Below are 23442 nucleotides of genomic sequence, written 5' to 3' on the forward strand. Positions count from 1 at the left end.
GATAATTTGATTAATTCAAATTTCAAAAGAGGATTTATTTGAGATATACATGTGTTAAAACCATATAAATGCCTTTACTGTCCCTTTTGATTAATTTGAATTTACTACGTCCTTGCTGCATATTAATCAGTTAAAAAAATATAATCGAAAAACAGGAGTGCTTTAAAAAATGTGTTTAACTCACATGTCTCCGAGCTTGCTTTCATAGTGAGTGAGTGTCTGGTGAATGTAGTCGCTGGTGGCCATCAGAATGGGCAAGTTCTTGAGGGGAGCTGAAGCCGGCACTTCCCCTTGCCTTTCCTCTAGCCTCGTCAGTAGGAAAGAAGTCACACGGCCACACACCTCCACGTAGCTGGAGCACACGGGTGACAGCAGGGTGTCCTCTCTAAACGCCACAGCCAGAGGGAGAAAAGCATCCATCTGCTCCACAATGTCTGCACAGAACTGAAAATACAGTAAATATGTGAATAGTTTTTCAAAGATTTTTCTAATAATACTATCAATAGATAATCAATACTTATGCCTTAAAGGGACATTCGGCAACTATTTCAACTTACTAAAACCGTTTAGAAATCATTTGGATGGTTTAATAACCTGTTCTGGTGAGAATAGTGACTTTCCCCGCTCCCCCAGCATTCCCAGACGGAAAACCAACCTTGCAACATGGGGACTAACGTCCCGGTAAGTTGGAAATAGGAAGTCTCGTGAGAAGCGAGAACGAGCGAGAAACACAAACTGCTTTACGGCAATTCTACATAAACACACACGCCGCCCTCAATGTGTATGATGTATTACTAGAGATGCTCCGATCAGCATTTTTGGGGCCGATCACCGATTACCGATCACCAAAATCATGATCTGCCGATTGCCGATCACTGCCAATCACAGAATGGCAGGGGAATGGGAATCTTTTATCTATAATCTAGCAGAGTTTGCACCATTTGTAGAAATGTGTTTATTTAATTGTATTTAGAAAATGAGATGTCTTAAGGCTACTGTAGGCCAGCTTTCCCAAATAAGGCAGAGTAACATTAAATTATTCCAAACAAAGAGGGGTCAGGCAGACCAACACACATCAGATCATCCTAATGGGAGGGGATCAAGTTACACTTAGGCATATTTGGAAATTGTAGCCTCTTAATACACCCACTACATTTACTAATTGGCAACAAAATGTACAACTTGTTACACCAAAACTGGCTACTGATAAAAGGACAAAACTATGGCAAGTTTTTTTCTGTTATTATTATGAACGTCTGATGTAGTTGAGCAGAATGCTCTTTTATGAAGTTACTTCATTAAAGGACATATTTAATGAGATTATGCCTGAAAAGGTTTTGGATTTTTTATATGTTCATTTAAAAATATATATTGTATAAAATGACTTCTTGTTTTGTTTTATTGTATTTATATATTTGTATTTTTATAATAGAATTTTTGCCATGAAAATAGCTTTGAATGTTGACATGGCATTAAATAAAATAATCTGAATCTGAATCTGATGTAGTTGAGGAACCAACTAGCCTACGTCAGATCAAAAAAAATAATAATACCACCACCACATTTGAAACATCTCGCGGCACGAATGTACCAATACAAATAAATAAAAACATCTCCAGTTAACTCAGAGCATTCATTTTGTTCATTTGTTAAATAAGAGGCGATCTAGCACTGAAATGTTTTTTTTTTATCAAGTGATCAAAGTGCTCGTTGCCGCATCGATCAGTGGCGCAGATACCGCGTTCTGTTGTGGCTCGCGCGGTGCACGGGCTTCACTCGGACGCGCGCTTCAATCCGTTGGGAAACTCTCTATTCGTTCCGGTGAAGGAGAACTGCCAAGTGCCAAGCTCCACTCTGCTGTTGTGTGCCCGTGCGCCACGCATGAATGTGGGAAAAAGTCGCGCGAGTAATTTACGTCACGTGATCGGCTTTTTTGATCTGCACTTTTGGGGTTCGCCGATCAATCTATTGTTAGCCAATATCGGCCATTCATGATGTCCGTCCGATCAATCGGAGCATCCCTATGTATTACCCACCTCGATAGACATAGCTCCACACGATAAAGTTGGCCGGCTCCGATAATAACAAATGCACATGAGCAGCGGTAGAAAGGGGGAAGATTTTTGCAAGTGAGTTTTTTTACGACATTGTCGTGAAATATACGCCTCACAGCTGTAGGGGGAGCTCGTTGAGAAAACATGCGACAACAAAAGTGAAAATCACCGAAGAAATAGCTAGAGTTGCCGAATGCCCCTTTAAAGGCACAATATGTATGTATATAAAAATGTCATATATTATTTTGACTTGTGTACTTATATTATCCCAAATGTTCCGAACAATGTTTAAATCCAGAGAAATCAGATATTTTAACCAGTGTAACGGCCCATGTCATTGTGTCACCTGTCAATGGCATCATATCCACATTACCCTCGATTTACGGTTTAACTTCGGTAGAAACCATTGAAACACCAAAGACGCTTAAATATATTATGTTTTTTTTTTTGACAGGTGAGCAACTGTTTGGATTCCTTTATTGACAGAAAACTAACCAGAAAACGAACCACTGGTTAGAAAACTAACCAGTTGTTAACCACTTAACAACTAACCATTGTTATATCGCGCAAAATCAGAAACAGCTTTATTAACAGCAATACAGCACTTTCTCAACCATGCGAAATGTTCAAATTAATCGCATGCCATTTAGCAACACAAGTCATCCAGCTTTTATTAATATGATATTATAATATGATCTAGCTTAATGCAATGTGCAACACGTGTCTCATACCAGTCACCGAACACACAGAGCAACGTTATCACATAACATAACATTCAGGACACTAAATGTATTTTTAGTATGATTGTTTTGACCGAGTAAAACAGCGCTGCAGTACCCCACAATTTTAATGCGTCAAATAAACTGACCTGTATGAGTATTTCAGTACTTGTTTGTGAAATTAGAATGAAACAAGATAATGTGAATTTAAGTGATCAAATGTAACTGTAACGAAGTTCAAGTTCAGAGGAGGCGGCGAATACGAATGAGCGGCATATAAGCATAATAAAAACGGCAATGTAAAATGTCCCAGGCTCTCTGCCCTGCTTCATACAAGTAACATTAATACAACTTGAACACATTAGCTCATCCATGAGCATGAGTCCCATCAGATTGCCTTCTCTTTGCTGTGGAGGTGAAGATGACAACTCCCATGATTCCACACTCGTTCACAGCGTCATTAGGCTATGCCTTCGTAATTATTTTGAATAAGCGTCCTCTAGTGGCAAAACTTACATACTGTGCCTTTAATGTGTCCCCCACTTCACAACTCAATTATTTTGCCCCTATTAAAGACAATGAATAAAACATAATCATGTGTATAATTAACGAATCAATTTTATTTTATTATTTTATTTTGCCTGTAAATCAACGGGACAGTTTTGACAGGAAATAATAAGTGAAAGAGAGCGGTTGGCTTAGGAAATGACACAACACAACATATTGAAGTACAAGAACAACCAGACAGGCTTCATCTCCGACACTGACGGATTTATTTTTTAACACTTAAGAACTTGTTTGGTGCAACTATACTGTTATCCACACTAGACAGTGCTTCTTTACTATCATGACCATTCAGTTGAATTATTTGCAGATAGTTATTGTGGAAAAAAAACTTTTATGTACTCCATCCTGTCCCTCTTAAATCCGACGAAAAACATTCAGCGTTATACACTAAGAAATCCCTTATCGTACTACACTCAAACTTCCCTTTTTGAAGACCGAAATTGCATTTCAGCAGCTCACACAACTCTACCATATGCAAGCCAACTAGCATTTATTGCAATAGAATAACCGAATCATCCATGCCGATATGACTGTGAGAGACATTCAGGGCCATTTTCTGATTCAAATACCTGTAGTTCCCCTCCTGTGGAGCCTGGAGAGAGCAGCAACACTTATCTCATTTTTCCACATTTGTCCTGGAGGAAGCAGGGAATCAGCAATGGTATTTTCTCTTCAAAATGATTACGAAAGTGTGTGTGCCTGTTACATCTGCCTTGCATTGCCTCGGGAGACACGCTGCTTGAAAGGAAGACCCCTAAGGGTTATTGCCAAAAAGAGGCAGGCTTGGAACGGAACATACACCAAACTTCCTCCACCCAATTTCTCCAACACTTGACAAATGAAGACATCATTGTGGATCTATCCCCATCTAGCGCTTCCATTCATCCCTTTCTCCATCCCTCCTTCCAGCCACACGTTTAATGCAGATCAGCAGTTACAGCAGCGGATCGGGCCATGCCGAAGAGCCAGACGCACGTGCTGGGTTCACTGTCGAATTTATATACCAATAGAAATGAGTTACGGTGCCGGGCTATTCGGGAGCAGTAAAATACACGTGTGCGTTGTATATATCTCCCTCCACTCCACCCTTTCCCCCTTCCACAGGGAGTTACCGTGTCCCAAGGCCTCTGCGAACATAGAGGAAAAAACCCAGCACATGTTAAACGGAAACTTTTTCCAATAGCAGGTCTATCAATCAAGCATTGACAGGCAAGAGAAAGGTGACTTCATACTTCTCCACTAAACTTCAGCATCTGCATTACACAGCCTGCCATTCCTCTATGTTCAGACACAACAGATGCACGCTAGAGTTATCACCATATAACAACATTTTAGGAGCAATACCAGTGAGATTTCACTATTCACAATGCAAGCTTCAATATTGCAACAACAACAACAACAACACTCCTTTATTTAAAATTTTCAATTATATTTATAAAAGTTTATGATTATATTATCATAGCTATAATCGAATAATTGTTTTTCTGTACAATTTGTACATTTTAATAACTATTATTTTTAAATATTATAATAAACTATAAAATGTAATAAACAAATGTAAATGCATGCTGTAAATATGTTTAAATTAATAAAATATTGATTTTCAGGTAATTGAACAAATGCAAAGTCAGTAAAAAAGCTTATTATAATCAAATGATAATTATAAAAGACAATTATTAGTTAGTAATACATTATTATTATTCATAATTTTCACCTTCAAACCTATTTCTGGGAGTGCGTTCTCGAAACACCAGGTTCTGTTTTGTGCGGATGGGCGGCCGGAGCGCTTTAGGGGTTTTTCTGTTAGAACGGTGTCATGTTGGCGGCCCCTAAGTTAATAACTAATGATCGTCGCAATGGAAGTGAATCAATCAAGACTATCTTTAGCTGGACAATAACTTTGTCCTAGAGCTGTGGTAAAGCCTAAAAACAATATGTTATGGTAATTTATATTATCACTGTAAAGCTGCTTTGAAACAATCCATACTGTTAAAAGCGCTTTATAAATGAAGGTGATTTGACTTGTCACTTGACTTGATATTATATATTGATATTATATTAACTATAATAGTATAATTACTTTTAATATTAGTTTTATTACTTAATTTGAATAATTTAGTTATTTTAATAATAAACTATGAAAATTAAATACAAATTAAAATGATGGTATTCTGCAAGTATCGATCAATCAGTTAATTACTGGTGACAAATAAAAAGTCAGTAAAAATGGTAAGTAGAATGAAATTATAATAATAAAATAAAAATTATTATAGTTTATATATATATATATATATATATATATATATATATATATATAATTTTATAATTTGTTTTTATATTACTGTATTAATGTAATTTTATATTTTATATTACATTAGAATAAATTTCATTAATTAATATCATCATAATGAACTATACCAACAATTATTGCCTAATTAAATTAAAAACAATGGAATGTTGAAAGTAGTTATCAATTGAATAAATGCTGCTTCAAGTTTGTACAAATAAAAAAACAGTAAATACATTAAGAACCGTGAGTGAGTTTCTTTTTTCCTAATTAATAATTGCAAGGCCTAACAGACAAAAAAATGACACATCTGATGTTTCTTTCCTGTTCACATTCACTTTAAACGAAGAGGTGCATTTTGCGTAGCCACATTACAACACGACCTGTAGCACATGTTTGCACTCTGTATTATGATACGAAAACTGGTATCATTTTTACTAATGCTGCTTTCAACATCCCTAAAACGCCCTAAGAGACCCACCAAACCGGAAGCCCCTAAAGGCTGAACAGGTCTTGAAACAATCGGCCGATTGGACAGCGGGTCGAAAACAGACTGAGTGTTGTTATTATAAGCTTAGTGGGAAGTATGAGAGAGATGTGGGCGAGAATGCAAAGATTTACCCCAATCCAAGGTGATGAGCACCCGAGAGGTGTCGGTGAGATTTATGGCTTTCTAAAGCCTCCTGCTCCGGTTCGGAGAACCCTTAACTAGAGCAGATCAAAGATATGGATTCCAACAGGACATTCACCACAAGGTTATTTCTCAGCAAAGCTTTAAAACATTTAAGAGCTCAACTCTGCAGCAGTCTTCTTGCACTTTTGTATAGTGCTAAATCCTTCTCCTCACACAGGGTTAAGGACGATCGTCAACACGAGGTGGTCAATAGCTGGATCGCGGTTTCAGGTTGATAAATGGTTTGCTGAAATATTATGCAGACGGGAGGTCTGGCGACTCTGTGAGTTCCAAACAAAGCATGAATGTATGAATATGAATGGGTGAAGTATTGATCTCTGTAATGCATCTGGACTGACTACGTTCTGGCTAAGTCAGGTCTGGGCTAGCATAACGCTGCCTACTTATGGGCCGCGGTGACACGTGTCAAAAAAAAAAGGGGTTCTCAGACACTCAGGGTAGCAGAGAATGCAAATAAATGCACATGCTAACCTTTGAGATGAGGGCTGCTCATTCTGAAGCACTGACCTACACGTAAATGTGTCATACAGGTCTTGAGTGTGAACAAATTTTGACACTTGTTAGTGATGTGGTTCCTGGGGTTTAGGCAGCATCAATGAGATATGGAAATCATACATGAACGCTGACGTTCTAAACTTCATGAGATGAGGCCATGTTGTGCAAAAGCATCTTTTTTTATGTTTGACAAAGATTTTAAAGCAGTTTTGAATGCTGAGGTCAATTGTTTTACAAAAAAATAAGCAAGAATTATGAAAACGCTCCAAAGGAATTTACCATATTTTCCAGAAAGTAAGTTGTACCTGAGAATAAGTTTGAAGTTAATAGCATTATGTAAGTCGCTTTGGAATATGAGTCGCAGCATGTTTCAGATGATTAAAAAAAACTGCAACTTAAAGTCCAGAAAATATGGTACTTGTATGTACAGTTCTGTTAAAAAATTGAGGGTTGGTAAGAATTTTAAATGTGTTTTAAAGTCTCTAATGCTCACTAAGACTGGATTTATTTTATCAAAAATAAACAGAAAATAGTAATATTGTGAAATATTATTTCAATCTAAAATGACTTTCAGCATCATTACTCCATTCTTAAGTGTCACACGATCCTTCAGAAATCAATCTACAATATCCTGATTTGCTGCTCAAGAAACATTTCTTATTATTAACAATGTTGAAAACAGCTGTGCTGCTAGATCACCCAAAAATGAAAATTAGCCTATTACATTCTTCTTTCAGACGAATACAATCAGAGTTATATTAAAAAATGTCCTGGCTCTTCCAAACTTAATGCATTGTCAAATGTTGCTCGTTTGGTGTAAGTCGACTTGCGTAGGCCGTCTGCCAGAAGCTAGTTATTTTAGTCGATAAAGTTTTAAATATGGATATTCTTCTTACACGAACGCATCACTTCACTTCAGAAGGCCTTTATTAACCCGCCAGATCCGTGTGGAGCACTTTTATCATGGACTGATGCACTTTTATGGACTTAAAAACAGAAGCAGCCATTCACTGCCATTATAAAGCTTGGAAGAGCCAGGACATTTTTTAACATAACTCCAACTTTATTCGTTTAAAAGAAGAATGTCATATACACCTAAGATGGCTTGAGAGTGAGTAAATCATGAGGTAATTTTCATTTTTGTTTGTGTGTGTGTGTGTGTGTGTGTGTGTGTGTGTGTGTGTGTGTGTGTGTGTGTGTGTGTGTGTGTGTGTGTGTGTGTGTGTGTGTGTGTGTGTGTGTGTGTGTGTGTGTGTGTGTGTGTGTGTGTGTGTGTGTCTATGTGTTTTAATCACTTAAGTTACGTTAAAAAATATGACTTTTGTCTAGTGTGGACATGAAAAAAAACAGATAAAACCAGATAAAAAGGGCTGGTGAACGGAGCATGCATGGACTGAAACACCTGCATCCTATCCAAGCTCAGAGGCCATCCTATGGGGCTGTGATGGCTCATCAATCTGCCTGAGCTGCAGCGAGTGGAGCTTGTCTTATACGTGGACCTCCGTGATGAGGGATAAAATGAGGCAAGACAATGGGCCACGGAGCAAACTCAAGGGACCAGAGAGGCTCCTGGAGCCACGGTGCCAGACATGTCATGTCACTGTGAACCACTGGAGTATTTCAAAAGAGACTGGAAATGTAAGGAAATATTAACAAATACCTTCCTCTATAGCTCTGTTTCAACACCTAGTGAGCAGCCTTGATGCATACAGCCTACAAGCTTCCTCATTCATAAGAGACTATTTGGAATGCTCTACAGGACATGGTTAGAAACTCGGTGCACCGCATGAATAGTGCTCAGTTGCTAAGCTAATGTGATACTATAATAAGCATATAAACAAGTCATCACCTAACTGTTTTGAGTTTACTATCATTCAAAAGTTTGGTGTCAGAAAGATTTTTTTTGTTTTTAGCCAGGACGCATTGGGTGTCATTCACTAAGCATACGTACGCACAAATTTGTTTGTAAAAGCTACGTACGAACGTTTTGATGAACAAATGATGATTTACCAAAAACTTTTGTACTAAAAATTATACTAAATATACGCAACAAATAGGAAAAACTGAAACCATGCATACACAAAAAGCACTTATACTGTGAGGCCTTATCATTTTTCACGATTATTCTTAGTTACACCCTCATGGACTTTTAGTTTGTATCCCTCAGTCACATGTCTCATTGGTTCTCAGTTTCCCGACACTTGTTTGTCTCCTAGGTTACTCATTGCCTTCTAGTTTGTTTCTATGGTTACTCATCATCGGTTCCCTCATTTATATCACCTGAGTTAATCCAATCATCTTTGTTTTTACTTAGTATAGGCTGTATATATGCTGTGTTTTAGTTCTCATTTGTCATTTACATTACATTACATTAATTATATTATGGTGCTGTTGAATGCTTGATTCTGAATGGTTGACGAACGTTCTAAGGTGTGCAATTATTTTCAGCGAAACGCACGGCTAAAGTAGTTCCAGGCAGGTCTTGACCGCATTACAGTTCTGTCACTTCGCCAAATGATTTCAGCTATTTCAAAGGTACAGCCTACAACAGAAAAAAACTGAAAAAACCACAACGACACAGACCAAGCAAATAAATATAGTAACAATAGGACAAAATCGGCAATTTAACAAAATTCCGCTTTTACAATGTATGAGAAAGCACATACTCTTTCTCCCGATCTCTCTCCCACTGGTGTGAATGTGTCTTGTGTGTGTGTGTGTGTGTGTGTGTGTGTGTGTGTGTGTGTGTGTGTGTGTGTGTGTGTGTGTGTGTGTGTGTGTGTGTGTGTGTGTGTGTGTGTGTGTGTGTGTGTGTGTGTGTGTGTGTGTGAATGATTCTTCATTTACTATTTAAATTACTATTAAGTTACCTTCGCCACCATCTTGGGAGAGTCTCTCTCTGAACCGTGTCTGTGGTCAACAGGGGTTATGGAGATGTTAGCAGAGCTCGATGCATGTGCGGCTTCCTCCTGCTCCAGATTCTTATTGCACACGTCCTCCAACACCACCTTCACACAGTGAGCCATCTGAGGAATGAGGTCTCTAAATGTAGCCCTCCACCCAAACTCAAGAGACACCACCTAAACACACACACACAAATACATAAATACCATGCAAAATCTGGTCAGACTGGAATATACAGTATTTTAATGGATACAAAAAAAATATAATATCCCGTACTGCTTGCCAACAACTCAATAATATGCTGTTTCCAGGGTGTTCTTGGAGTTTTTAGGGTTAGGGTTTTGTTTAAACCCTTAACCTCACGCAAGAGCAACATTATGTTGATTACAATGAAAACACATTCAGTAAAGTTCTATATTGGAAGGTCGTTTCAAAAATCATAATGGTGCAATGAAAAATAGTATTACAGTATTTGCAACAGAAGTGAATAAATAAGGGATGTGTATCACCTCTGTGCTTTGCAGAACAAGATCAGTAGCGCCTTTGTCTTCAGCTGCCGTCACCTCCATATCATCCCTGACCTTTTTCAGGACCCCTGCATGGAAAAAGCAAAAAACACTCACAATGAATCCACAGTAAACTGTCACTACAGCTTTACGAAAGGAAGTGAGCTCCAAATCCTCTAATTTCCAGCTCATTAAAACATTTCACGCAGGAACATCTCATATGTTCCGTTAGCATATTAGCATATGCATTCACGCTCTACATGGTGCCTTTGGAAAAGAAGTCAATGTGTGGGGTGCCAGGGTCAGGCCAGGCCAACATATTAAACTCCTCTGCGCAGTGACGACCTACAAAAAACAACGTGATTCACCCAATAAAGCTGGGGAAAAAACTAAAAAGCGGACGCAGTAATTGCAACAGTAAGCTTTGTTAAATTCGGAGGCTTTGGAGTTGATTTGAACCCCTGATAGCTATGGCCATATCTGGGCTAATCCATGGAAGGGTTAGAGGGAGGATAAGTGTGTGTGTGTGTGTGTGTGTGTGCTTGTTGTGGGCAAATTAAAAGTGCATGCATCAAGGCCGCATTTTTCTAATCAGACGCTTCGGAAGTGAGACCCCGGGCGAGGCAATTTAGTTGAAGAAGAGAGAGAGCCGAGCCAGGCGAAGGAGGAGAGAAGCAGCCAGCATGTCACTTTTTGACCTTTAAGCCCATCTGATGAATTTCTGGTAATTAAGTCGTTTGATTGGCTGAATTAATGATTTGGATAACTGCCCTTTAAAGGCTGTTTACTTCTCAGTAAATCCAGCCCTTTTCTGCTTGTCCTGTTTTTTAATGTAACCTTTACAGAAATTACTATACGCACCAGTCGCTTTCATAGCAGAAAAAAAAATAAAAAAAATGAAAAGAAATTTCCGGCCTCCCTTAATTTGTGCGTGAAGAAGTGTTTCTATATGCGAAAAACAAAACACACACACATAAGGAACGGTACAAAAGCTGTAAAGAAAGGCGAGAAAACTCTCATTAAAAAAAGCATATGTATACAAGGTACTGCTACAGGCCAGCAGTCTGGTCTCATAAGCTGCCTGTAGAGATGTCGCTATTATACGCAGGAATTGGAGGCTTGTCGTATTTAAAGGCTCCGTCGAGCACAATATAGCTGGAGGTTTTCCGCTCCCATGGTGACAAATCATTTCACATGTCAGATTTGCAGGAGACTGTTGTCAGAAATCTTGATCGGCTGCCATTTATTTACACTATGGTGATATTCATCGGGGGAAAAAACAACAACCATATATCTTGTTGACTGGCATATATCACATTCAGTCTGAGAGCAACATAAACCAGTTATCTGTATATGTTTTCACAGTTGCTGCAGGTTGTTTCGTTAATTAAGAGATCAGAAACTATGATATGTAAAGGGATAGTTCACCCAAACATGAAATATCTGTTATAATTTAGTCACCCTCATATTGTTTCAAGCCTTACTTTCTTCTGTGGAACACAAAAGAAGATGTATCGAATAACTTTTTTTGTCCAATCAATTGTTTTTGAATATAAACTACCGTTCAAATGTTTGGGGTCGGTAAGATTTTTTGGATATGCACTGTATTTCAAAGAAGTCTCTTATGCAGAACAAGGCTGCATTTATTTGATCAAGAATACAGTAAAAATAGTAATATTGTGAAATATTATTACAATATTTATTATATCCTGTGCTGGCAAAGATGCATTTCAGCATCATTGTAATATGCTGATTTGCTGCTCAATATTGCTTTTTATTATTATTAATATTATTATTATACAGTATGCTGCTTAATATTTTTGTGGAAACCGTGATAACATTTTTTTCAGGATTCTTTGATGAAAACCAAGTTCAAGAGAATCGTATTTATTTGAAATATAAATCTGTTGTAACTTTATGAATGTCTTTACTGTCACTATTGATCAATTTGCTGAATAAGTAGGCCTAGTTATGTCCTTCAAAAAAAAAAAAATTCTAACTGACTCCCAAATATTAAACGGTGCTGTTTAAAACAACGACTGCATTGTAGACATTTTAACAATATCTCCTTCACAATATCTTCTCAAAAGGAAGTCATTCAGGTTTTGAATGACATTAGGGTAAGTAAATGATGACAGATTTTCCCCTATTAAATCAGGATTGCTGAGCTGCGCTGACCTGCAACGGATGGATTTGACTCTAGTTCGCATTTGGATGTGGTAATGTTTAGCAATGGTTGTTAAAGTGTACCTTTGACACTGCAGACTGATTCTCCCGCGCAGTTAAGGAAACCCAGATGGGTTGCCAGGTCCTCCACAGTTTGTTCCAGCTCCAGTAAGGTTGAGGTCAGCTGGGTCAGGCACCTGAGCTGATGGGAGGTGAGGCAGAAGTTTAGCCCTCTTCGGGGAAGATCCTGAGGAGCTGTAAATGGACAAAACAAAGAGTTAGTCATGCACAGAACAGCGTATTTTGTGTTGCGGTTCTATGGTGGAGCTTTCAACCTCCATACGTTCTGCTTAGTCCATCACAAACTTTAAGAAGTAGTTGAACTCTTTTGTGAGCACTTTACTAAAACACAACCACAAAGGCACTTCCAAGAAATTAGCTACAATATTTTGTTCATTTTTACTTCTACACAACTCTGGTTTCCTCTTAAAACTTGGCATGGTGGTACTTCAAATGCTGTTGTTTCTTGTATGATAGATTTCTTGTGATGCTCTTCATTTGAAAGGAGCATTTGAAAGGACTCCTCTGGATAAAAGCGCTTGCTAAATGATTAAATGCAAATACATGTAAACTAGTTTAACTTCTTCAGTCAAATGGCTAAAAAAAAAGACCATACTTGTCAACAAGCTTCAGCAGCTACATTTTGAAGATGAACAGGATGGCTACGTTAGTCCACCAGCTTGACCAGTACCAAACCAGCATAAAAGAGTGAAGGATTATGCATCATGCATATATTTAGTTTTTACAAGTCAGATTCAAATGACAGATGCAGATCTTTTTTTTTAAAGATGTGCAGAACTATATAGGGACAGATATATCAAATGAATCCATCTGTCGAATCTCATTGGATCGGTTCCTCTCTGGAGATTCCAAATGTGAAGGTCTGTCATACAGACAGTTTATATGGGTTAAGGATTTAGAGGGTTGAAATGTAAGCACATCAACATCAGTCCAGGAATGTTACACTACACAGCCTTCAATAAATTCTCTAAACCAGTCCATTTCACACATTTAGGAGTCTTTCAAAAGAATCTGCCCATTGGTGAAAAATCTACTAAACTACAATTAAATATTACCGCACACTTTGGGTCAGTAAGATTTTTTAGTCAGGAATAGAATACTTTTACTCAGCAAGGATGCATTAAATTGATCAAAGTTACAGTAAAGATAAAAAATATTCCATTTCAAGTTCTTTTGAGCTTTCTGTTCATCAAAGAATCCTGAAAAAAATGTCACAGGTTCCACAAAAATATCAAGCAGCACAATTGTTTTCAACATTGACAATAAGAAGAAATATTTCTTGAGCACCGAATCAGCATTGAAGAATTAGGGTTACACCTTGTTTCTAATGATCGGAGAGCTATCTGATTTGTTCAAACGGTTCCATCTACACTCTTCCACATAAATGTGTCTCCGCAAAATGAATATAAATATGATCTTTACTTCCCACGCTATATGCAAATTTAACAGAGTTCACATCAACTAAAGCAACATTTAATTTACCATCAGCTCATTTCAAGATCAAAGAATTCAATATGAGAAAAGACGGCACCAGTACTGGTAAGATCATTTAGTCTCAAAACTTTTAATGAAGATGATTGTGTGTTGTGCTTCTGCGACTTATAACATGTCATAGCTGGCCTATAAGACACCCTCACATGTTTATTTTATAACATTTTGGGAGGAGCAAAATGTACGTACTATATGTGGTTTCAACAACCAGATGCATTTACACTTTTCCGGTTTCGTCTGGAATGCGTCTCAGACCACATCCTGAAGTGGTTTGAGTGACCAGATTTAAATCAGTCTCAAAAGTGTTTCGGAGGGTATTTTACACCTGGTCTTTTCATGATCTGATAGCTATGTGTGTGGTCACTAAGGGGCCAGGTGTAAACAGGCCCAGTTGATTTTTGAAGGATCATGTGACACCGAAGACTGGAGTAATGAAAATGAGGACATTTTAACTGTATTTTTTGATCAAATAAATCCAGCCTTGATGAGCATAAGAGACTTTTTTCGAAAACAGAAAAAAATCGAACCGACTCCAAACTTTTGAATGGTAGTGTATACGGTATCTACCAACAGGGGCTGATTGGACCATGCAAACAAACCAAAACCTTGACCTTCAAGCTGGACTTTTTAATCTTAACATAATATTTAATTTTTCATGATGCATTTTTAGAAAACTGATATTGTAAAAGTTTTTTGAAGGTTACTTTAAGGACATTCCAACAATATGTAACACTGGAATCCAAGATTGCACCTTTCTCAAATAAATGAAATAATAAAAAATGAAAGACTTTGTGAATGTGCATTTGACACCAGGGGGGCTGTGAACCATGGCCTCGCAATCTACACCGATCCCACAGAGGCAGTAAAGTTTCCTCTCGAATCTAGTCAAACATTGCTGGGCACAAACTTTCTCCTGTAACCCGCCGATGACCCTCATCTCCAGCGTGGCTCTCCCATTTCTGCAGCTGCCAAAGCCATCACCCAGGGGATGTTCCGCATTAGGCCTGAAGAATGGGCCGCGGAGAAGAGGGCTGCGGTATTTTCAGACACTTCGACAAATACTTTTGTGTGTGCTCTTAAATGACTTCCTCTGACAGAAAAGGCATTGGGGAGTGGATCAGGAAGGCATTAGCCCCAGCTATGAAAGCTCCAGGAAGATTGAGTGGGAAGAAGATGGAGGGAGGGGAGAAATAAAAAGAAAGGAGCCCCAATAATTGCAACAATATCGCCTCTGGATTCTAACACCATATTGTCACTTTGTTATCATCAAGCCGAAAACATGCCAACAATCTTATTCTTTCATTTCTCTCCACTTAATCAGGCACATTGCTTTTTTTGTGTGTAATTTTATAATTCCGCAAAATATTAGATTATAGAGATGCAGAGACTGACCCCATGAGGTTAGTTGAGGAGCGCCTTGGAATTCATGCATTTGTGATATATATGTGTGTGTAGGTGTGTACACTTTTTTTTTCCACTGGTGAGTGTGTCATACCAGCATCTTGGCTCTTCATTAATGGGGTCCAGAGGGAGACTGTGAGGCAGAACTGGGAAAACGGCTACATGAATGCGAGATCCACTCCACTGAGATCCGCTCCCCCTCATACAAGCACATCAGCCTGTCAGTAAAATAACTCCAAACATACTGCATTATGTATAAGACCTGTGCATTAAGCGCCACATGCAGCACACAAGTAACACATGTGTACTGGAAATGTCTATGTGAGTCCTATAGTAGCATCTGTATCTATTTACAATTCCAGGATTAACAATAAACATCTCAATGACATCCATTCACATCATGATGGAATTACTGTAATAAGTGCTTCATTGGCCTAGGATTTGTATAGAACTCTGAGCACTTGCTTAAATTATATGCATTATTTACATAATGCACATCTTTACTACATAATGCCCTAGAGATCAATGCACTGTAAATAAAAGACAATAGCTGGTGTGCTAACAGTTAGGCCTATATTTAGATAGATATGGCTTGGCAGCCAAAAGTTTAAATTTTATCATCACATTTGTGGTCACATTAGTGCAATTTTGTGGACACAAAAAAAGTTCAGCACAGCTCACACAAAATATCACTTTTAAACTAAGCAGCTTTCTATTGGTCAACACAACAAATCCATGTGACCAACTTGAAACTGCTGTGAAATCTGTGTGGGCAAATGTAATTAAATTTAATCACAAATTACTATTTAAATGACTAGTTTTCACACACAAACCCTTATTAAAAAGCTATTAAAATAGAAGTGTAATGAAAATGGAAAGTTATGGAAATTGATTTTAAGTTAATTTAAAATTTTAGTCTGTTCCTCACACAATTACATGAAATTGTATGTGATATAAATATATTAAATGTTCATTAGACTTGGAATATAGCTCACTAATTTGTATGGACAACCTTTATGATACAGTTAGGGTGCGTTGTACACTTGTAGTGTTCGCTTGGTTCTTTTGGTCCGGACTAAAAAAAAAAGCAAAAAACATTTAGTCCTGGTCTGATTAGTGTTCGCAATAAAAAATGTAACACCGAACCTAAAGATACCAAACCTGAAGTCATAGAAACATGTTCACAATCTGATTGGTTGGCTTTTATGAAGAATATTCGCGACAGAAACTACTGAACATCCAAAACAATGCTGTGTGATGGGCAACATCGCGACTATGACGTGAAAAAACAGGTATGCTTGAGCATTCTGTCCTTTTTAGGGTCGCACCTTGAGACATCATGTCCTGTTTTTAGTTTGTTTACATGTCTTTGGTCCATGTTAAGTTCATATTTCATTCAAAACAGAACCAGAGATCGTTTAGAAGTGGGCCGAGACCACTGATCTATATAGAATGGCATTCTATATAGATCAGGGGCCGAGACCCATCTTTTCAGGGGTCTCGGTCCGCTTTTTTGGTGCGCACCAGGGAGTGGATGGCACCGTTCACACTTATTCAATGAACCGCACTATCAAAACAATAGCATCAAGGTTCTTTTTAATCTAACCAAACATGCCAAGTGTCATCACACCCTTACTGTGTTTTGAACATCTTGGACACACTAATTCCTCTCTATAGCAGAAGCCTTACAACGTCCATCACTGTGACAATACAAGTTCATGTTCCATGGACATTGTCTTCTTCATAGGCTATAATGCAAAATGTTACCAAACCTCACTTGCCTATCATCCACCAAACTAGTCATCTGCCCCTTGCTCAGTCTCCAGCCCTTAAGTTTCCTTGAACCCCACCCGTCCTCTACAACACCCCCTGCACTAACTCACACTTAGAGCGGGCATCTCACCTTTATGTTTAATGCTCCACTGTCATTCTATCTTGTCTTTTCCTCCCACCCAGCCATTGTCGGGCTATTTATTACCCCGCCATTAACGGCTTATTAGGGCCTCTCTCATAGCTAACCATTAGGAGTCTTGCAGGAGGATGGCTCAGCCACTGAAGCCATAATGGGGGTTATTACAACACGCTGATGGGGTGGAGGTGTTGAAGGTGTTGAGAGCAGTGATACGTGTCGTTTACTGTGAAAAGAGCTGAGAGTCAGGGCCTCGCCAGGGTCGTTAAAAGGGCATCACACTCATATCAGATGTAGTAAAAGAGGGAAGACGTGAGCACAGCGGATCATGAGGCAGCAATGTTTAACAGAACATCACTCAAGTGTTTGAGAAAAATCTATTAAAAAGCAGCAGGGAATTTAAACTAAATATAATACAATTATAATACAAGATAGAGATGTAAAAGCTGTATATGTGCACAATATTTTCAAGAATGTAAGAGCATTGTATATACTTTTGTGAAGGATGATCTGAGGAAGCTTATAGAGCTCCAAGTGCATTGTGGGCAACAGTAACACAATACAAACCCTGCACTACATTTTTCAATCAAGGGGAGAGGACAGAAGACCCCAGGATCGGACCTTGAAAGGGTTTATGCTTGAGCTAAGCTATCACCATTTAAAGATTTCAATTAATAATAAAATTGAATTCTCATTCAAAAATCAATTATCACCCTTACGTCATTCTAAAGGCGTACTTTTTTTGTTAATGCGTAAGGGGGAATCTCTAAGCTCCTCCTTAAAAATAATAATAACAATAATAAAGTGAATGGGATTAGGGCCAGTCAAGCTTCAAAATATTATTACTTTTTTAAGTCTTCTAAAAAAATTCAGATAGATTCGTGCGAAGAAAAGTTGGTGACTAATTACAAAAATAACTATTTTCAAAATGCATTATTGTTCCAACAAACTCATGCCATTGAGCTTGTTAAGCCTGTCTTTGCTGCTTGCTATACTCAAAAAAACAAAGACGTGGTTTAAAGATATTTTAAGCTGCAAAATGCATTATTTATTCACCCTCATGTCACTCCTAGCCTGTATGACTTTCTTTATCCTGCAGAACACAAAAGAGTATATTTTCCACAAAAATATTCAAAGCTGTCCACGCTTTAATGGATAAGGATTAAGAACAAGAAAATAATTTAAATATATTAAAATATTACAATTTTTTTTTTCTGACAATTTCTACCTGATAAAATACTTTAGAGCTTGACATAACTAAAAACAACCTCCTGGACTGTCCCTGTACACACTTAAATTAAAGGTTCTAAAAGTGAATTTTCGCAGTGACGTCATAGAAGCAGCCATTGGGTTTCCCTAAAGAACCTTTCAGTTCTTAAAGTGTTAAGAACTTTTTAAAAATCTTAAGAAACGTCTCCACTATAAAGGATATTCTTTGTGCAATGGAAAGATTCCATGGATGTTAAAGGTTCGAACCTATATTCTTAGGTGTAGCAACATCACAGAAAAGTTGCAGTACATCACTCATGGTTGTGTAGTGAGGAATAAGGATTGATACATAAAATAAGTGCAAAGCCATATCATTTTTCCTCTAATGTGCTCTCCAGCTTAAAAAAAGCCTTTTGTAAACTATTCACATCACACTTGCTTTGACTGTGAAAATGGCACAAAGAAAACGAGAGAGACCGAGAGAGAAGAAGAAGAAGAAGAAAGAATCGTAAGGGAGGCTGGGAAATCCCAAAACAGTTGTTATTGATTCCAGTGTTTACGGGCAGATAGTTTAGTGCCGTTTACAAAACAGAACAGATGCAGCCAGTGAGCAAAAAGGTAAACAATTGCTGTGTGGCAGGTTGCCAAATCCCCGGCCTGGAGTATTACACTCACACTGAAGTGCATTTCCCCTTTGGGTTATACTTGCTGCCACTTCATCTCCTCTATGCCTGCTACCTCACTCCTTCTTTCATTCTCCTTCCCTCCATCTCACAAATACACACACACAAACAGAGACGTGCGGTTCCAGCTCTGGATGGCTGGCTTGTCCTGCACTGACCCTTGGGGCCGTGTTCTGCCTAGCTGGGCCATTAGTGTGGGGAATTGCATGTGTCTGACATGGCCCTAAAAGCAATTATTAAATGCTTTTCTCCAAATGATGCCCAGCCTCTTTAGGGAATGGGCAATCACGCAACAATTTAGCCACTGATTTCATTTCCTCACTCTCTCTGTTGATTTGCCTCTCTGGCAGAAAGGTGAGAAAAAAAGAGAGAGGTCTTAAAAAAGTAACGGATGGACATTCCTGTTCCTGACGTGCGACTTGACCCAGAACATTAGCCATTCAGAAAAAAGCCTCATTTATCCACCAGCCACGTCAATGACGGCGCTCTCCGTCGCCTGCGAGTGACAGCGCGACACCGACTCTGCCAAGTGTCACGGAGATCCGTATAGATGTGGGATGCTCTGGGGATTAGAGTTGTTTTTATATGTGCTGGTTTATATTTCGTCCGATGTGGGAAGGAGCTGCGAGAGGGGGGGAAAGCAAAAACATGTAGCTAAATGCAAATGGAAATGCAAAGATCGGTCCATCTTACAAAACAGGACGTGCGCTCTAGGTGGTGTTGTGGTTGGCGGGGCCCCGGGGCCCGAACGGACCACATGTGGAGCCCCCTGATGGCCTGAGGGAGTCTGAGTGCTGTGGCGTGCAGTGGGTTGTCTGTTGCAGCCCGTTGCTCACTGACACACACTAAACCGGCTCTGTCAATGCCAGAGGCACAGTCCAGCTGAGATGCAGTAGGGGTTGGGAGGCCCTTCTTTGAGTAAAAAAAAAAAAAAAGGGAGGGAGGGAGGGAGGGGAGTAACTGATTTGTGAGTCTCAACTTCTGTCCATTTTTGCATGCATTCATTGATGTTCCACAGGTTGAGCAGGTTAGTCAAATTTACTAACAAAATCAGTGCCTGGTGTATCAGAATTGGTTGACATCAAATAAACAAAATATTATGTCCACACTGAAGACTAAATAAAAGTATATGCAGAACAGAACAAAGTCGCAAGATCAAAATCCCAAATTTAGACTTATGGCTTGAGAAGTTGTCATACTGTTTTCATAAGTCTCTTATACTCACAAAAATGAAGAAAAACTGTAGTATTGTGAAATATTATTACAAAATAAAACTAAATTACAAAATTAAAATAATGGTTTTCTATTTTAATATACTTTAAAATATAATTTAATATAATTCTAATATACTGATTTATTATCAATGTTGGAAACAGTTGTGCGGCTTGGCTTAATATTTTTGTATAGCCTAACCTGTGATACTTTCTTTTCAGCAGACTTGATGATCGTAAGAGACTTGATTCACAAACTTTTGACCGGTAATGTGTGTGCATATGTTGTATATATTTTGGACCCAATGTCTGACAAACAAAAAAATTTTGCCCTACAGAAAAGTGAGTAAAATAATATTGATTTTCTGTATTGATTTCCTCTGACTATTCTATATAGAAAACTATATACTGTTTTTCTGGCTGAACATATATACAGATCCTTCTCAAAAAATTAGCATATTGTGATAAAGTTCATTATTTTCCATAATGTAATGATACAAATTAAACTTTCATATATTTTAGATTCATTGCACACCAACTGAAATATTTCAGGTCTTTTATTGTTTTAATACTGATGATTTTGGCATACAGCTCATGAAAACCCAAAATTCCTATCTCAAAAAATTTGCATATTTCTTCCGACCAATAAAAGAAGTGTTTTTAATACAAACAAAAGTCAACCTTCAAATAATAATGTTCAGTTATGCACTCAATACTTGGTCGGGAATCTTTTTGCAGAAATGACTGCTTCAATGCGAAAAAAATCTCAAAAAATTATCATGAAAAGGGTCTCTAAACGAGCTATTAACTTAATCATCTGAATCAACTAATTAACTCTAAACACCTGCAAAAGATTCCTGAGGCTTTTAAAAACTCTCAGCCTGTTTCATTACTCAAAACCCCAATCATGGGTAAGACTGCCGACCTGACTGCTGTCCAGAAGGCCATCATTGACACCCTCAAGCAAGAGGGTAAGACACAGAAAGAAATTTCTGAACAAATAGGCTGTTCCCAGAGTGCTGTATCAAGGCACCTCAGTGGGAAGTCTGTGGGAAGGAAAAGGTGAGGCAAAAAACGCTGCACAACGAGAAAAGGTGACTGGACCCTGAGGAAGATTGTGGAGAAGCACCGATTCCAGACCTTGGGGGACCTGCGGAGGCAGTGGACTGAGTCTGGAGTAGAAACATCCAGAGCCACCGTGCACAGGCGTGTACAGGAAATGGGCTACAGGTGCCACATTCCCCAGGTCAAGCCACTTTTGAACCAGAAACAGCGGCAGAAGCGCCTGACCTGGGCTACAGAGAAGCAGCACTGGACTGTTGCTCAGTAGTCCAAAGTACTTTTTTCGGATGAAAGCAAATTTTGCATGTCATTCGGAAATCAAGGTGCCAGAGTCTGGAGGAAGACTGGGGAGAAGGAAATGCCAAAATGCCTGAAGTCCAGTGTCAAGTAACCACAGTCAGTGATGGTCTGGGGTGCCATGTCAGCTGCTGGTGTTGGTCCACTGTTTTATCAAGGGCAGCAATGCAGCTAGCTATCAGGAGATTTTGGAGCACTTCATGCTTCCATCTGCTGAAAAGCTTTATGGAGATTTCATTTTTCAGCACGACCTGGCACCTGCTCACTGTGCCAAAACCACTGGTAAATGGTTTACTGACCATGGTATTACTGTGCTCAATTGGCCTGCCAACTCTCCTGACCTGAACCCCATAGAGAATCTGTGGGATATTGTGAAGAGAAAGTTGAGAGACGCAAGACCCAACACTCTGGATGAGCTTAAGGCCGCTATCGAAGCATCCTGGGCCTCCATAACACATCAGCAGTGCCACAGGCTGATTGCCTCCATGCCACGCCGCATTGAAGCAGTCATTTCTGCAAAAGGATTCCCGACCAAGTATTGAGTGCATAACTGAACATAATTATTTGAAGGTTGACTTTTTTTTTATTAAAAACACTTCTTTTATTGGTCGGATATGCTAATATAATATGCTAATATTATATGCTAAATTTTTGAGATAGGAATTTTGTGTTTTCATGAGCTGTATGCCAAAATCATCAGTATTAAAACAATAAAAGACCTGAAATATTTCAGTTGGTGTGCAATGAATCTAAAATATATGAAAGTTTAATTTTTATCATTGCATTATGGAAAATAATGACATTTTTTGAGAAGGACCTGTATGTGGAATATACAATGTCTGTGAGTGTCAAATACATTATGTAATGTGCACATAAACTGTATGAGCAAAAACATACAAACATCAGCCAGCTCTTTCTCTTTCACACACACACACACACACACACACACACACACACACACACACACACACACACACACACACACACACACACACACACACACACACACACACACACACACACACACACACACACACACACACACACACACACACACACACACACACACACACAGACACTTCCACCTTTTCAGTTCTTTATCCTGTCTGCTACAAATCCACTGAGGTGTGATAGTAAGGGTTTAAACTCCTCATTGTTCCAGATCAGCTGACCTGTATGGTCTCCTGAGCCCAGCCCTCACCCCATTACCTCTAAGAAAAAGTCGAGGAGAAAAAAAGACGACATAAAGTGAGAGGGATGAAAAGAAAGGGATGGAAGAAGATGGGTACAAAGGGCTGAGACTCCCACATCTGGTGAAGGAGGGGAGGGGGAACAAAGTCTGTTCATCCCTTTCAGATGGAGGGGTTAAAGAAACTGGCATATCTGCGCATGAAAAGCTGTTAAATGCTTCAGTGCTTTGACAGTGTGTGATGCCAGGAGCGGCGGCGCTCCCGTGGGACAGTGCGTCAAGATTCAGCCCCCACCCACCCCTACCATCACTTCTCCCAGACGAGCTTTCCGCAAAATATGGAGAATGAATAAAGCACAATAAATAACACCTAACAAGACAAAGAAAAGAAATGCCAGGTTGTTTTGATAGCTTCCATTGAAAGTGAAACCTATATTTGTCATTTACTTAATCAAATTCAGCTATGTACCTCAAACACAAACCCTGCAACCATCAACAACTGTCAAAGTGGTCATTG

General features: G+C 38.7%; 1 protein-coding gene across 1 annotated transcript in view; it reads right to left on the reverse strand.

Moving 5' to 3' along the window:
- kiaa0825 (KIAA0825 ortholog) overlaps positions 1-23442 on the reverse strand; it is a 153042-nt gene that overhangs the window by 112481 nt on the left and 17119 nt on the right. Inside the window, exons 5-8 of the mRNA XM_077231649.1 lie at positions 12477-12647; positions 10230-10315; positions 9687-9896; positions 185-444 (exon numbers count right to left, since the gene is read on the reverse strand). Of these exons, the coding sequence (XP_077087764.1) occupies positions 185-444; positions 9687-9896; positions 10230-10315; positions 12477-12647 (727 nt within the window). The remainder of the gene's footprint in view (positions 1-184; positions 445-9686; positions 9897-10229; positions 10316-12476; positions 12648-23442) is intronic.

This window comes from Siphateles boraxobius, unplaced genomic scaffold, assembly GCF_051911475.1.
Source record: "Siphateles boraxobius isolate OS27281-9 unplaced genomic scaffold, OSU_SipBor_1 16, whole genome shotgun sequence".
Classification (NCBI taxonomy): domain Eukaryota; kingdom Metazoa; phylum Chordata; class Actinopteri; order Cypriniformes; family Leuciscidae; genus Siphateles; species Siphateles boraxobius.